The sequence below is a fragment of the Ursus maritimus genome, unplaced genomic scaffold, assembly GCF_017311325.1.
Source record: "Ursus maritimus isolate PB19 unplaced genomic scaffold, ASM1731132v1 scaffold_25, whole genome shotgun sequence".
Taxonomy (NCBI): domain Eukaryota; kingdom Metazoa; phylum Chordata; class Mammalia; order Carnivora; family Ursidae; genus Ursus; species Ursus maritimus.
In genome coordinates, this window is record NW_024425008.1 from 40,320,736 (window position 1) to 40,336,129 (window position 15,394).

Here is a 15,394-nt window from a genome sequence, read left to right on the forward strand (position 1 = left end):
CCCTCCTGGGAGGCTGCTTCTTCCTCTTCCCCTCCCCCTGCTTGTGTTCCCTCTCTCGCTGTCTCTCTCTGTCAAATAAATAAATAAAATCTTAAAAAAAAAAGAAAATTTTAAACAGACTCTGGCTAACTAAAGCTAAATATAGATCACCATTTTGCTCAATGACACAATTTTCATTACTATACTTTGTAACTCTGTTTCCTGTAGGAAGGATTTAAGAGGCGACCTTAAGGACACTAAAGGGATTTATTTAAATACCAACCTTGTAGACAATTTTACTTCAAGTTGTTTAGAAGTAAGAAAGATAAAGCATTTAATTTTGCTTTCTATTAGGCTTATTTTCTTAACATGGGTTTTAATTACCAGAATGTACCTAATAAAGCTACTGTCATGCTAAGGCTGTAGGACTCCTGAAAAAGGAAAACTAGCTGAAAAGGCAAAAGCAGGTTTGTTGCTTTCAATAGAGACAGATCATTTCATATGCATAAGTCGTTAGCGGGTAAGTAGTGCACCCTCTACTAATGAAGGGTTTTTGTTGTTTTAGAGAACCAACTTTAGGGGCACCTGGGTGGCACAGCGGTTAAGCGTCTGCCTTCGGCTCAGGGCGTGATCCCGGCGTTATGGGATCGAGCCCCACGTCAGGCTCTTCCACTATGAGCCTGCTTCTTCCTCTCCCACTCCCCCTGCTTGTGTTGCCTCTCTCGCTGGCTGTCTCTATCTCTGTCGAATAAATAAATAAAATCTTTAAAAAAAAAAAAAAGAAAACCAACTTTAGCTTACTGCAAGGAGAGAAATCCTAAATCGAGTTGAGGTACGTGTGAATCAGAGGGATAAAAAGTGGTTGGTCTTTACCTTCCCAGTTAATTTTACAAAGAGTACACAAAAAACTGAACTTTTATGAACTTAGGATGTGACCTAATAGTTCAATACAAGACTCAAGAAAAACAAAGACATTAGAATTCTAACAAAAGACTTCATCGTATGAACAGGTTTAATGTAACATGGAATGCAAAAGATTAGAACCATTAATAAAATATCAAATTCTTGAACTTAAAAAAATAATTAAAATAAATAAAATCAAAACAAGATAGTGACCAGAATAATAGTACCATGACAATCACAGTAAATAGAAAAGCTTCCATCAGCATTTTAAGGATGTAACAAATGCAGTATGATACGTATTTAAATATTCCACTCAATTGTCATTTATTTATCATAAAAATGTTAGAAGAAAGGCTTCAGACATCAATGAAAAGATGAGAAATCAGGTTAGAAATATGTAATATACCAAGATTTGTTAATTCACTGTTAAAAAGTACCTTACATCTGCTCTTAGGTATTTTAAACAAATGCATAATTATATTTCACATATAAGACAGGTGGTACCTTATCTGCATAAGAATTATGTAAACTTTTAGATGTACGCTTAAATTGCTTTACTTTGAATCTTGTCGCATGTTATAATTTTCATTTGTACTTTAAAAGGCTGACCAGGTTGTTTACCAGTAGAGTATTAGGATCAACAAATGTTGGACTGCACTACATTTACTTATATCTTATCCAATTTCACATGATAATATGGTGTATCCACATGATAATATGGTGTATCCACATGATAATATGGTTTTGGTGTTTCTTTGAAACAAAAATATTGATTTTATGAATGGGGTAACAGCCTTATTCATGGTATGCTTTTTTTTTTTTTTAATGAGCCGTACAGATAGCAGACGCATAACTCCTTACTACTTATACTCTAACTACAAAGAAATGAAGCCAAACTTTAGAAAAATACAATGCAAGAAAAGATTCAAGTTAAAAATATATTCCTTTGGTTAAAAATCATCCCCTTTATAATACTCATTTGTAATCTAAACTCACAGCATGTCCCACCAGCCCAAAGTAATCTTCTAAATATCATTATATTTGTTGTATTACAATGTTTTTTTTTCAATCCAGTATTTATGGAGGTCACTGGGTTGCAGCAACAAAGTATTTTAACTCTAGGAAGAGTATCGCCTTGTTGCATTAGCTCCGTTGACAAATGTCTTTCTTAAAATATTTTTACTTTAGAAACCTCCGACACATGTAGTTTTCTTCAGATACTGTATATCCGAACTTTTTATAGAAACCAACATTTTGTGGTAGACATTCAAGGGTTATCTTATAACAGTTCAGTTTCTTGCTTAGCAAAGTAAGGGTTGATAATAACCTGAAATTCAGAAGGGGGGGAGCACAGAGCATTTGTTAATAAAAATGCATGTGAATAACTTAATATAAATGAATAAAAATTATATAAATAAAACATCAAGTTTATATTAGAAACAGGTTTAGAACATGACCTTTCTCACCCATTCATTTAACTATTCAGATTGTGAATGGAAAAGCATTTAATTCACCCGAAGCATTTTACTGTTTCAAATATACTTTATCTCATAATCTCTAGCCCATTAATAAACAGGACAATACTAAATTCACCTAAACCCTCCTTAGAAATAGGTTTAAAAAAATGTTAACACTAAAGACTGTCAATCTTTTAAAAAATATGGCCAAAATTGTAAATTTTTTCCCTAAATCTGTTCAAACTACTTAGGAACAGTCAACATTCCCACACGAAATGAGTAAATAATAGCTTTGTTCTTTATCATTTTAAAGCTAATATTTGTGAAAGCATATATCAGATTAACTCTGGATTGTTCCAATTAGTATGAAATAGAAACAAAGCAAAACAGGATACATTTTTAAAATCCTTAAAGAATCCAAAGCCAGTATAAGAACGTGATTCTAGGGGCACCTGGGTGGCTCAGTGTGGTAAGTGTCTGCCTTCAGCACAGGTCATGATCTCAGGGTCCTGAGATGGAGCCCCGCTTTGGGTTCCCTGCTCAGCACGGAGTCTGCTCCTCCCTCTGCCCCTCGCCCTCTTGCGCTCTCTCAAATAAAAAAAAAAAATCTTAAAAAAAAAAAAGATTCTAACTGCCTTAGGGAGGAAAAAACTAGAAAAGATCTACAAAAATTTGCCCAGAGGGTTTTCTCACGTTTGCATAGACTAAAAAGTATCATTTTGAAGACAGAACATCTTGGCTGAAGTTATGAAATTATAAACGATATGACAAAATTAAGTGGACTAGAACACCAGAAGCTGGTCTGCTTTGTTCACTGATATATCCCAAATACCCTGAATGATATCTGGAACATAGCAGGTACTTAATATTTATTGAGTGAATTCCTTAAAACTCAGAAGAGATGGTATTAAAAAGCAAGTTCTAGCTTATAAAATAGGCAATAAACCTATGAAACTTTATTTTAAAAGATTTAGATAAACGCATAGAGGATTGTACAGGAAAAGCTATTTTAGTATATGTTTCTAAAACTTATAAGACTGAGAACATCTCTTTTGTTTTTATATATGACTGGGAAACTGGGGTAAATCACTTGACTGAACCAAAAGTTCGTTTCCGCGGCGCCTGGGTGGCTCAGTCCTTAAGTGTCTGCCTTTAGCTCGGGGCGTGATCCCGGAGTCCTGGGATCGAGCCCCACATCAGGCTCCTCCGCTGGGAGCCTGCTTCTCCCTCTCCCGCTCCCCCTGCCTGTGTTCCCTCTCGCTGGCTGTCTCTCTCCCTCTCTCAAATAAATAAATAAAATCTTTAAAAATTAAAATAAATAAATAAAAATTTAAAAAAATAACAAAAGTTTGTTTCCTACTAGTAGGAGAATACTATTATTAAAAGATAATAAAAATGTTACAGGCTATAAAACAGTATAATTCCAATTTCTAAACTTCATGATTAAACATAAAAATACTTTGTTTCTTTATTAAATTTAGTTTAAGTTATAGAGTGAGCCTAATTAAGGACACCTAAAAAGAACTTCAAACAGGGAAACATTTTTTAACAAATATCTCAGCAAGAAACTATTAATGGAAAAAGAGAAAGTATCTACCCAGGGATACCTTGTTTCTGCCTACTTACAGTTTGCCAAGCTGCTTTCCTCTGCATTCATCACTAACAACAACATCTTCTACTCTTCCTCTCTGAAAATATTTACAATGTTTAAAGGACTAGGCATATAGTTTTGTTTTTAGCTAAATCAACAAGTGACGTAATTCATTGATAAATGTTTTATAAATGAACTTCAAAAACCAAAATGCAAGCTTCTTTTACTTATTATAGAGAAAATAATATAATGAGTCAGCTTATGGCCTAATCTTGTTTTGTCTGTATCTTAAATCCTCCCACCCCACTGTTTTAAAGATTTCAGAATCCACATCACCAAAATGTAATCTTGTCGTGTTCATACTACATCATCTTAGTCCTTGCTTAATAGCAATTTCTTTCAAACATCCAAATACAATTTATTTCTAATAAACCCCACCAAAATTCATACTTCACAGAATACATTCCAAGTGTTCCTATCTTATTTTCACCGGATTACCTATGTTCTCATGTGAGTCCTGAGGAGTGAATGGGCATTAGGAATGTCACAATTAGAGAACACAGTTGACCTTCAAACAACATGGATTTGAACTGCACAGGTCCACTTATGTGCAGATTTTTTGGATAAATAAAATACCCTAAATGTATTTTGCTTATGTAACATTTTCTTTTCTGTAGCTTATTTTATTATAAAAATGCCATATATAATATACATAACATACAAAGTACATGTTAATCAACTGTTTATGTTGTTGGTAATGCTTCCAGTCAATAGTAGGCTACTAGTAGTTTTGGGAGTCAAGTTACACACAGATTTTTGACTGTAGGAAGTGGGGGGGGGGTGTCAGTGTCCTTAACTCCCATGTTGTTCAAGGGTCAATTATATAATATTCTGAATCCTTTAACTGGAAACTGATGAGAACTTCTATTAACCTATATACAAAGTATTGTTTTTTTTAATTGCATCATATATTCTAATCATTACTGCCAAATTTTATGATGCTGACTTGGTTTCTCTAGGACTGTACCAAATCTGACACCTTACAGAACAATTTTCAGCAAACAATTCAGATTATTAATACATTTTCTTCCTCCTAACTTCCATAACACAGTGGGAAAATGTTACAAATGTTACAAAACAAAATTTGCTCTCATTTTACAATAAAATGCAGTGAGCAAATAGATCTGCCTAATGGAAACTCAAAAGTCAGTTTTCCTAGAAAACACCTGTTTATTTTATTCATAAGCATTAATATGAACACATACCTTAGCACAGGAATGGATGAACTTATGCTCTATTATCAGAGTTGCTGTAGCAACAATTTGTCCTAAAGTCACATCTTCCACAACTGTAACATAATAGTCTCCAGATTTCTTCATGTGCTCAAAAGATTCTGTGGAAATTGAAAAAAGTGTTATGTGGTAGACATTAAACTTTAGTAGGTGCCATAAAAATACTAGGATTAGCTTATTTCATTATTGAATATTTAAAACTATTTCATCACGGTAATTTACACTTTGTTTTTAAAGAAAATATTATTAGAAATGACCAAGTGCTTGAAACACCAGCAATCATTATCAATGGAAATATGGTCTACACATTTTTTTTTTTTAAAGATTTTATTTATTTATTTGACAGAAATAGAGACAGCCAGCGAGAGAGGGAACACAAGCAGGGGGAGTGGGAGAGGAAGAAGCAGGCTCATAGCGGAAGAGCCTGATGTGGGGCTCGATCCCATAACGCCGGGATCACGCCCTGAGCCGAAGGCAGACGCTTAACCGCTGTGCCACCCAGGCGCCCCATGGTCTACACATTTTAAAAATCTGCTAGCAAAGTACAACTATTAACAGCTACTTCCAGATGAACAGCGCTTATAGTAAATTGTAGATGTTGCCACTTCTGTGACTAATGAAGACTGTTTTCGTATCTTCATTACTTTAAGTCAATTTCTTTAACCTTTACACTTGATATTTGAATAGAACAAAACTGCAAATTTTAGTAAGAATGTTTACATGGCTCCATTCTGTAATTTTTAGTCATCCGGCTTCAAAATATTTTGACAAAGTAGTTTTCAGTTTTCCCTTTGTGATCTGAAGTGTTTAATGACTACATGACTTGCTGTTTTAGAAACAGAGCCCTTGGTTTTGCTTGTTTTGAAAACACCTTGTGAACTAGGTGAAAAATGTCTCTATTTCTAAGTAATCATCCCAAAGTCACATGGCAAATAGGAGCGAAGATGGAATACTTTCCCTCTCAAATTGATTTTTAGTACTTACATTGCCAAAATAATGGGTTTCTCATCTAATTCGATATGCATGCAAAGAGGAATTCAGGAATAAAAACTGAGCCTAATATTCTCACATATTGTTTATTTCCATGGTTTTGTTCTAGATAGGGTTCTGGAGGGGAAAGAAAGAAATTCAATGAAGGAAAACAATGAGGATCAGAAAATGGTGATCTTCATCTTGGGAGGGTTAGAGTACAAAACAAAATTACCTAGTGAAGGAAATGAAGAAATTATAGAAAACAGGAGGACAGTGTTAGAGCACTGGATGGAATCAGGAAGGTTCTAGTCTTTTCCTTACCAATAACTACCTGTGCTCTTAAGTCATTAGACCTCTCTGGATTTCCATTCTCTCATATGTATAAAAAAGGGGGGCTGAACCATAAATTTGAAGATACCTGTTAACCTTAAAATTCAACATAATCAAATTTAAAACATAATATCTTACCCTTTTTTATTTGGTGATGAAATTTCCATGAATAACCTAACCACATGAAAAACACTACAATATAAAACAATGTCTAGAGCTGCCACCTCGCTACAGTAATTATCTAAAAGTCAGGTATTTTGTAAAACATGGTAATTACTACACTTGGATTCTACAACAGGTTAGCCACATTAAACATTTAAATAATAGCTAATTGTTATATGAATAATTTCCAGTTACTTGAACAAAAAAACACAAGTAGACACTGAATATAGCTTCAAATAAAAAATCTTGTTTCCCTTTATTTTTCATTCAGGAAAAGAGGCTGTAGTACTTACTCATAAATTGTTCAGGGTTGACAACTCCAGTCTCTGTCAGTTGACCTAGTACCTTAAAAAAACCTAGTTTGGAAAAACAGATTTCAAATCATGAGAAGACCAAATAAAAGATCAAAGAAGCAATGTGTGGAGCTCGTGGGATTATGGGTACTTGTGTTTCCAAAATTTTCTGTAATCATTTTAAAATTAATTTTATTATTTAAAAGGATTAAACTGAAACCTATTATTCTTTCTATAATCGCTACACAAAACAAAAGTAATAGGTTCTACCAATGTTTTTGCCTGCGTGAGATTTTTGGAATACTGCAGACCTTCATGACTCAATATTTATAAAACCAGCAGGTTTGTTTTTCAATGTAATTTTCACTAAATTTGATGCAGGGAATGCCAAATTTTCCCAGATACATGCTTTGGTGCAAGATTATATTATGGCCAAATATGATACTATTTTTAAAATAAAATATAAATCATATTGTTAAGACTACTTTTTAAAGATTCCTGATTAATTTCATTAGTGTTAAATTAATGTGAAGATTTTAGAACTTTGAGAATCTTAATTTCTACATACTCAGTAGTTTGACCAAAATTAGTTTTAGATTTCTTAGCAAAAAGAAAACGAAAAAGTTGATTTTTTATTAAATTTAAAGAAATCACTTGGAGAATTTAGACATTAAAAAAACAAATATACGTAAACAAAACCTTTACAACTTATCCAAGGCATATTATCTCCACCCTCATTCCCCATCCGGCTTCTTAGAGAAGATTTTTCCTTATGTGTCATTAGAGATGATAATTTTAGTTTTATGAAAAGTCTTTTTGGATTCTTAATTAGGAAGGAATGTTGTTATTCTTAAGTCATATGAAATATTTCACAATATACATGGTCTTAGCCATGATACATACATATTACAATTGTCTCGGTCACTCTAAAAATTAAGTACAAAAGGGCTGCCTGGCTAGCTCAGTTGGTAGAGCGTGCAACCTGATTTTGGGGTTATGAGTTCGAGCCCCATATTGGGTGTAATGCTTACTTCAAAATAAATAAAATCTTAAAAAAAAAATTAAGTGCACAAAATAATTCAAAATCAAACATTATTTTTTAAAATTATCAGCACTATCATGTTTCTGGAGAAAACAGAATGTCAATTACAGCTGACCCCTGAATAACAGGTTTGAACTGTATAGTTCAAACTTACATCTGTAAACATCTGTAACATCTGTTACAATCTGTGAACTTAGTACACATTTTTTTTCAATAAATACATCACTGTAAATAAATTTTCTCTTATGATTTTAGTAACATTCTCTTTTCTCTAGCTTACTTTAAGAATACAGTATATAACACATATATCATATAGGTTAATCAGCTATTTCTGTTATTGGCAAGGCTTCCAGTCAACAGAAAGCTATTAGTTAAGTGTTGGGTGACTCAAAATCTATACACAGATTTTCAAATGCACAGGGGTCAGTGCTCCTAACCCCCATGTTGTCAGGGACCCAACTGTGTAATTCTAACCAGGATTTGTAAACTGAATCCCTACCTCTATTTAAGTCAGCAGTACAGAGGGGCCTCAAAACCAAACCTTCTCCAGGATGTGTTGGGGAAATGGCTGGAGAAAATGTAGCTGTATTCTGGCTCCAGTCCACTTCTTTGAGTAGACTTGGGTCAAACATAGGAGTTTCATCAGGTTTCATCTTCGCAGTAAGCTCTAAAACACAATTTTAAATGGTAAGGCATTTTAATATGGAATTAGGATCAGTGAGAAATTCTACTTCTTAATAAAAATTAACACACATGCAAGATACTTTATTCTATCCTGAATCTAACATAAATGCCACAACCACAGATAAATAGAAAACTCGCAGTGAACATCAGATAGTAAACAAGTGACTAACTTTATAAGTTTTAAACTTTAAAACCACATTTTCTAGCAAGTATTTTCAAACATTTTTCCTGGGGCACCTGGGTGGCTCAGTGGTTGAGTGACCGACTCTTGGTTTCTGCTTGGGTCATGATCTCAAGGGTCATGAGACCGAGCTAGTGTTGGGCTCTGCGCCAGGCGGAGTCTGCTGGAGATTCTCCCCCTCTCTGACCCTCCCCACGCTGACATGTGTGCTCTAAAATAAATAAACGAATAAAATCTTAAAAATAAAACATTTTTCCTATGGGTTGGTGCTAGCATAGCACTGTGAATAGCTGACTTTCCATGAGCTTTTACTTTTTTTTTCATTATTGGATTTTATTATTGGGCTAAGAAATTATTTGTGGGTGGTCTTACCACTAAGACTTATTGGGCATGGTACTTGTTTTTTTTATATGAACCATGAACAGAAGATAATTGATGAACTGGCTTAAATTACTCTCTACATTCATTGTAATATTTGGTCTCAGCTATGACAGATTCATATTAAAGGTATCTGCTGGATTTTGTTTTCACACCAGATTTTCTAAAAATCTATAATGTAAGTTTCTCAGCTACATTTAGGCAGCTTAAGAATAGCCAGTGTTTTTCATGCTATTATAAAAGGATCAATTATGGTACTGTCCTCTTTTTTGAACACTCAGAAATGGACAGATTCTTACTAGGTATAGTAAAACAGACTAAATAATAGAAAGATAGAATAAAGCATAAAAATGGGGACAGCGGCATGTCTGTGGAACACAGAGTTGCTAGAACACGGTTTTCCTAACAACTGTTATGAGACTGTAAAGCAACCCCTACCTCATTTCTATCCCTTTACCCAGTTAAAGAAACTATTCTATTTGAGACTTGCTTCTAGCTCTTCTTTGAAACAAAGAATTTAAAGATATACATCTATAACATTACCATAAAACAAGGAAACAAACAGGAAAAATTAAAGTCCATTTAATGATTTTCCCAAAAACACCACCCCCATAATGTTCCCTATTTCCTAAGTCACAATATGCTTAAGGGCAATTATTGTTGACTTTTCCTCAAAGGTTGATTAAACTCCTGCCTGTGGAACCCGACACAACCATATAGGTAATCTGCACTGTAGTAGAGGTTTTGAGAAGGTAGCGCGATATGATAACAGAAGTTCACATTTGTTCAGCACTTACGACTTGATCAGGCATTGTTCAAAGAACTTTACACATTACTAGTACATTCACTTCAATAATCTTATAGGATAGGGATGATTATTACCTCCATTTTAACAGATGAGGAAATGTAGGCAACACGTTAAGTAACCTGCCCAAGATCACAAAATTAGTGGAGCCAGGATTTAAACCTAAGATGAAAAAGAGCATGAGCTCTGGAGTCAAGCTGGTGTTCGGATGTCAAATGCGATTATGGCTAATGTCAACTCTGACGATCTGTTTCCTCATCTGTAAAATGGAGATGGAATTATTAGAAGGATGAAATGAATTATTATATACAGCACTTAACAGTGCCTGGCACACTGTAAGTGCTCAATGAGATGTATTTTAGTTAGCAGCTAATTAAAAATTCATGTTTATACATTTTTGTTAATATTTTTTATCTTTAATTCATGAGTCAGGCACTGTGCTGGGTACAAGGGATGCAAAAAGGATGACAGGTTACATGTTTATGTTAAACTGAAACATTCTTGGATAGGAAAGAAAGAATAAAAAAGCAATCATAGTTTATTATGTAGAATACCAAGGGGCCTTTTTTTCCCCCTCAAAAAGGACTCAAATATGTTATGCCATAAACACTATACCTGGTTCTAAGACTAATAAGGAAAGGAAATAAATTGTGATGATTAACAATCATTCATATGAAATTTCACAAGCTTTCAGTCTACTTGAAACAGATTTTTTATAGGTTAACTTTAATGCATGCATTTTACTGTTTGTCCCTGATAATTGGATCCCTGAGGCTTTTGGGTTTACTCTCATCTCAAGATGAGATGAGTAACATCATTGTAACAACATTGTTTTTTGGGTATGCAGATAAACAAGCTAAATATTTATTAACAAAGTAAAATGTATATATTAAATACAGAAGCTGGAGAGTGTTAAAAATTTAGTTCCTCGGGGCAACACACTCTTTAAACAGTTCAATGATCATTTTATTTAACATACAATTGTAACCATGAAGTTTAAAGAAAGCTCAAAGGGAATTTAGATGAACATTAGAACAATTTAAAGTTAACGATTACTTTTTCCTATAAAGCTGCCCAAGTTTTCGATAAAATATAGCCTAGAAAACACACAAAATACAGTTGTTAATTTCCAAGAGAGAAAGGGGAGAAGAGGTACACAGGAGAATTAGGATTACAACACCTTTAATTAATGAATTTTAAATAGTAAATACTAATATTTTCCTGTGCTTTTCTTTAACCAGATGGTCCTATTGCATGAATGATCATAAAAATAAATAATACTGGCTAAAATTTATGGAGTGCTTTGTATTTGTTAACTCATAAAAATACAATGAAAGGTCTATCATTATTATCCCCATTTTACAGACCAGGAAGCAGGCACAGTAATTTGCTCAAGGTAACAGAGCCAATAAGGAACAGGATTCAAAACCAAGCAACAGAGCCAGCTTCAAGGGCACTGGACCTGCGCAGTTGCCCAGGGCCTCACACTTGGTTCTACTCTCCACTGCCACTGTCTTGAAATTCTTAATTTCTCAACAAAGAGCCCTCCATCTGCATTTTGCATGGGTTACCAGAGATGATGCAGCCATTCCTGCATGACTCCAGACTCCGCACTCTTGGTACTGAAGACGCACTAGCGAAGACGGATTCCCTACTGCATTATACCAGTTAACAATTGAGCCAAAAGCAACACTTATAAACTGTATTTGGAAAATAAGAGTATCAGATATGTCAAAGTACAATAAACAAGGCATTCTGAATTAGAAATAAGAATCCATTAACCAGGCAATCAGAGATTAAAATCAAAATGTTTTTACGATCTATTTTACAAAACAAAGCCATATTTAAAGTTACTTTCCTTTATCTTACTCCATCCCCATTTAGTAAAATTCTGCTAGTGCCCAATTAATATGCTGGAAAAGTTAAAGCAGGATGTGATTTGATACCAAATTTCAAAAGATTTTAGAAAGGAATGAAAAAGATAAATTTGGTTTACAAAAGAAGTGATATTTTAGCATCTTAAGGTGCCCACAGTACTGCAAAATAGTAAATTTCAGTAACCAGAACTGTTGTTTGAGGCTGAATCTCATCATGATCACTGGGGGTGACTGATTTTAAAAAAGTAAGCCCTAGGGGTGTCTGGGTGGCTCAACTGGTTAAGCATCTGCCTTCGGCTCAGGGTCCTGGGATGGAGCCCAGCACGGAGCACCAGGCTCCCTGCTGGGGGGGGGGGAGTCTGCTTCTCCCACTCCCATTCCCCCTGCTTGTGCTCTGTCAAGTAAATAAAATCTTTAAAAAATAAAAATAAAAAATAAACCCTAACCCTCCCTAAATATTTCTCCAGAACTTTTCCAATTTAACTGCCAAGTCAGCATGCATTTACAAGGCCCATATGTGCCTAACAGCCCAATAAATGCCTAGTGAATGAATAACAAATGGTATAAGACTTACTTGAAGGTCACATTTCAGAAAATCCAAAAGAGGAAAGATTCCCAAATTGCCACAAGCGATATCACAAAAACCATACACCAAACTCATTTTTGCTAGGATCATCAGGTTTTCATTCAGTTGACTATACTTTGGACACAATTTCAACCATTTGGTTTCCCAGCTTTAGAGCACACTAAAATACAAATAGGGAGGAGGTGCTGCTAGAAGCAAGCAACCGAGAGCAACAAGTAACAGACACTGGGAATGAAGATTTTTAAAGTTGATATAAAAATTTTAAAAGCATAATCCAAGGCCAAGTCTAAGCTGCTTAACATACCTTGAGAGCCACGAGGCCATCACTACATTACTTCCGTACATGACGAACCGGGGAAAGTTTGCTGTTTGAGACTCTAGGGTTTGTCTACCTACATTTCGTAACAATTTCAGTGATAATTTGACTAAATTTTTAATCTAAAAAACACTTTATTCGCTGATGATTTTAACAGGCCTGGCCATATTCACTAAACTATGAAACTGTACTTCACTTGAGAATTTTAAAAAGTATTTTCTGATCGTTTATTTGATCCCTATAATCTGGCATTATTCCCAGACTACCGATCAGGGAACTGGAGCATATGGAGCCCCAAGGTAACACAGCAAATGAGTGAACTGGGACTAGAATCCTATCTTGTTTTCCCATTTTGAGCTCTAAAATACCATACTCAATAGACACCAATCTTTACATCATCGTACCAGGCAGGTAGCTCTAATTCTAAAAAATGTCCGCGAATTCTGCCTAAGTAGAACTGATGTAAATGATTCCTTGAGATCCATTCTAAGATTCGTTCATGAGTGTACAGCCTAACAAAACTAACTCCATAACCGCCCGTTCCAATTTTGTATGAAATTTTAAGAGTTCGGTTTACATAAACATCGGCTCCTCTTATAAGGGGAATCATAGCGCTCAGTGTGTCTAGGGGCGCAAACCCCGGGAAAAGAGACAAAGAATGTCCCTCCTTCCCGCAGTGAAAGCCCCAATTAGTCAGTGCGGGATGAGATCTTCGGAGCAGGAGCATGTCCTCAAGCGGCTCCCGACCGCCGCGGGGTGCACCTCGGAAAGGAAGGGGTGAAAGGGGGGTCGGGGCATTTGTGCCCGTTCAAAACCGATGGCGGCAGAGACTGAGCAACGGTCTCGATCCTCCACGCTGAAGCCTGCTGAGCGAAGAGTTAGTTTCCACCGCAGTCCCTGCTCCCGCACCCCTACGGCTGGACCACGGACCCTCATTCCTAAGCTCTCTCTGCTCCAGGCGCGTGTCCGCTCAACTTGCTCGGAACCGCGCTCTACAAGCACACGTGCACCCACCTGGCCAAGCCAAACGCGCGGCTCCCGGAACAGACACCTCCCACCCAGGCCTAGCCCGCCTCGCCCGGGGCAGCAGTCACCGTCACACCTGTTTGACAAATGTGAAGGCAGGCCCACGACGGCCCCCAGGACACCCGGCGCGGCCCCGCTCTCGCTCCCCGGCCCCCAGCCTCCCTCACCCGTGGAGGCCTCGCGGTCGGCGCTCCTCTCCAGGCCCGTCGGGCTCTCACCCACCCGGGTACACGGTACCGGATCCGGATCCGGCTTCACCGCCAGCCCCACCTCCTCCGCCACCTCCTGAGCCACGGTGGCCGTCGCGGCGGCCGCTGCGCGAGCCGCGACCAGGACGTGGCAGCGCCAACGCCTCCGCCCCACCCCGGGCCGCTGACGCAGGGCCGCGCGCAGGGGGCGGAGGCGCTCGGGGGCGAGGGGCGGGCCGGGGCGGGGCCTGCTGCGGGCTCTGGCACGTGGGGAGCGGCGAGGACGGCCCCCGCGGGGACTCCGCCTCCCGGCGGCGCGGGCACGCACCCGGCTGGCTCCCTGCGGCCCCGCCGCGGCGTCAGGCTCTCCGCGTACCTGGGAATCACGGAGCCCAGAGTCCGCGAAGCAGTGTAAGTGCCCAGAGTGTGGGCCTCTTTCATATTCGGAAGCCGCAGGTCCGGCCTCTTGCTCCCTTCGGTTGCCCTTGTGGCCCCTTCTTTTAATAGTCCATTTAATTAGGACTTGCTGGCAGCTGGAAGCTCCTCATCCCCGGTTTTCTGAGTCACCTCCAGGAAGCGGGGCCACTACACTTCTTTCAGATCTTTTTTGGATGAACCATAGGGTTGAGACACTGGTTCTCAGCTGTGGCGGCTTTGCCTCCCAGGGGACAACTGGCAATGTCTGGAGCTTTTTCAGCCTCCTATCTGTGGGAGAGGTGTCACTGGCGTCTCTCCAGATGACAGAGGGTAGAGGTGGGGAGACACCAGGTACGCTGTGAAACATCTTGAAATATACAGGGCAGAGCCCCACAACAGCGTTTCAACCTGGTCTGACATGTCAGTACTGCTGAGCGGGAGAAACCCTGGTTTAGGACAAGAAAAATGAGTTTTCTGTCAGCTCGCACTTCCAAAACACCTGTCCTCATTTTACAGATTAGGAAACCGAGGTTCAGAGATGGCAAGTAATTTACCAAAGCCACATAGCTCGTAGCTCCCATTCCTTATAAATTTCAGCTTACTGAAATTGCAAAGTATTTTATTCTTAATACTGTTCAATGAACACCGTATAGTCTGCCAGGGATTATATTTTCTGCTTATTTGTGAGATTTAAATTCCAGTTAACACTTTTACTGGTTCATGCATTCTCACACCTTCAAACATCAGTGAGGCTGATGGCATTCACATTTCTGTATGCTTCCTTCCGTTTATCCTTTTGTATAGGAAAGAATGTATAAGACATGAGAAGAGATAAACACCACAGATATTAAGAAACATATAGCCTTGTTTCCTTATCATAGTCTGGCCTTAGGTTTTCAGTGAGTTTCTTCTGAG

The 15,394-nt window shown here is 37.6% G+C and overlaps 1 protein-coding gene across 4 annotated transcripts; it reads right to left on the reverse strand.

Moving 5' to 3' along the window:
• Window positions 1-973: 973 nt before the first annotated feature.
• Window positions 974-14,249, reverse strand: GNPNAT1 (glucosamine-phosphate N-acetyltransferase 1). Of its 4 annotated transcripts, none has more exons than XM_040641842.1 (7): window positions 14,097-14,245; window positions 10,147-10,328; window positions 8,521-8,688; window positions 6,980-7,042; window positions 5,196-5,323; window positions 3,966-4,027; window positions 974-2,209 (listed from the first exon to the last, which is right to left on the reverse strand). In XM_040641842.1, the coding sequence occupies exons 3-7, from the start codon at window positions 8,672-8,674 to the stop codon at window positions 2,062-2,064; spliced, it is 555 nt and encodes a 184-aa protein (XP_040497776.1). In that variant the 5' UTR covers window positions 8,675-8,688; window positions 10,147-10,328; window positions 14,097-14,245; the 3' UTR covers window positions 974-2,061. The 4 variants fall into 4 exon arrangements, with proteins under 4 accessions (XP_040497776.1, XP_008699887.1, XP_040497777.1 ...); XM_008701665.2 differs by having other exon boundaries at window positions 14,042-14,232; XM_040641843.1 differs by lacking the exon at window positions 10,147-10,328 and having other exon boundaries at window positions 14,097-14,249.
• Between the last annotated feature and the right edge of the window lie 1,145 nt (window positions 14,250-15,394).

What these genes read in the sequence shown, in the direction of transcription:
- GNPNAT1 (XM_040641843.1), bottom strand. Translation starts at nt 8,674, where the DNA reads ATGAAACCTGATGAAACTCCTATGTTTGACCCAAGTCTACTCAAAGAA. An exon ending in TACTGCTGACTTAAATAGAG is followed by an intron (nt 7,043 to 8,520) that starts GTAGGGATTCAG and finishes TTTCCAAACTAG; the next exon opens with GTTTTTTTAAGGTACTAGGT. An exon ending in TCATCCATTCCTGTGCTAAG is followed by an intron (nt 4,028 to 5,195) that starts GTATGTGTTCAT and finishes AAATATTTTCAG; the next exon opens with AGAGGAAGAGTAGAAGATGT.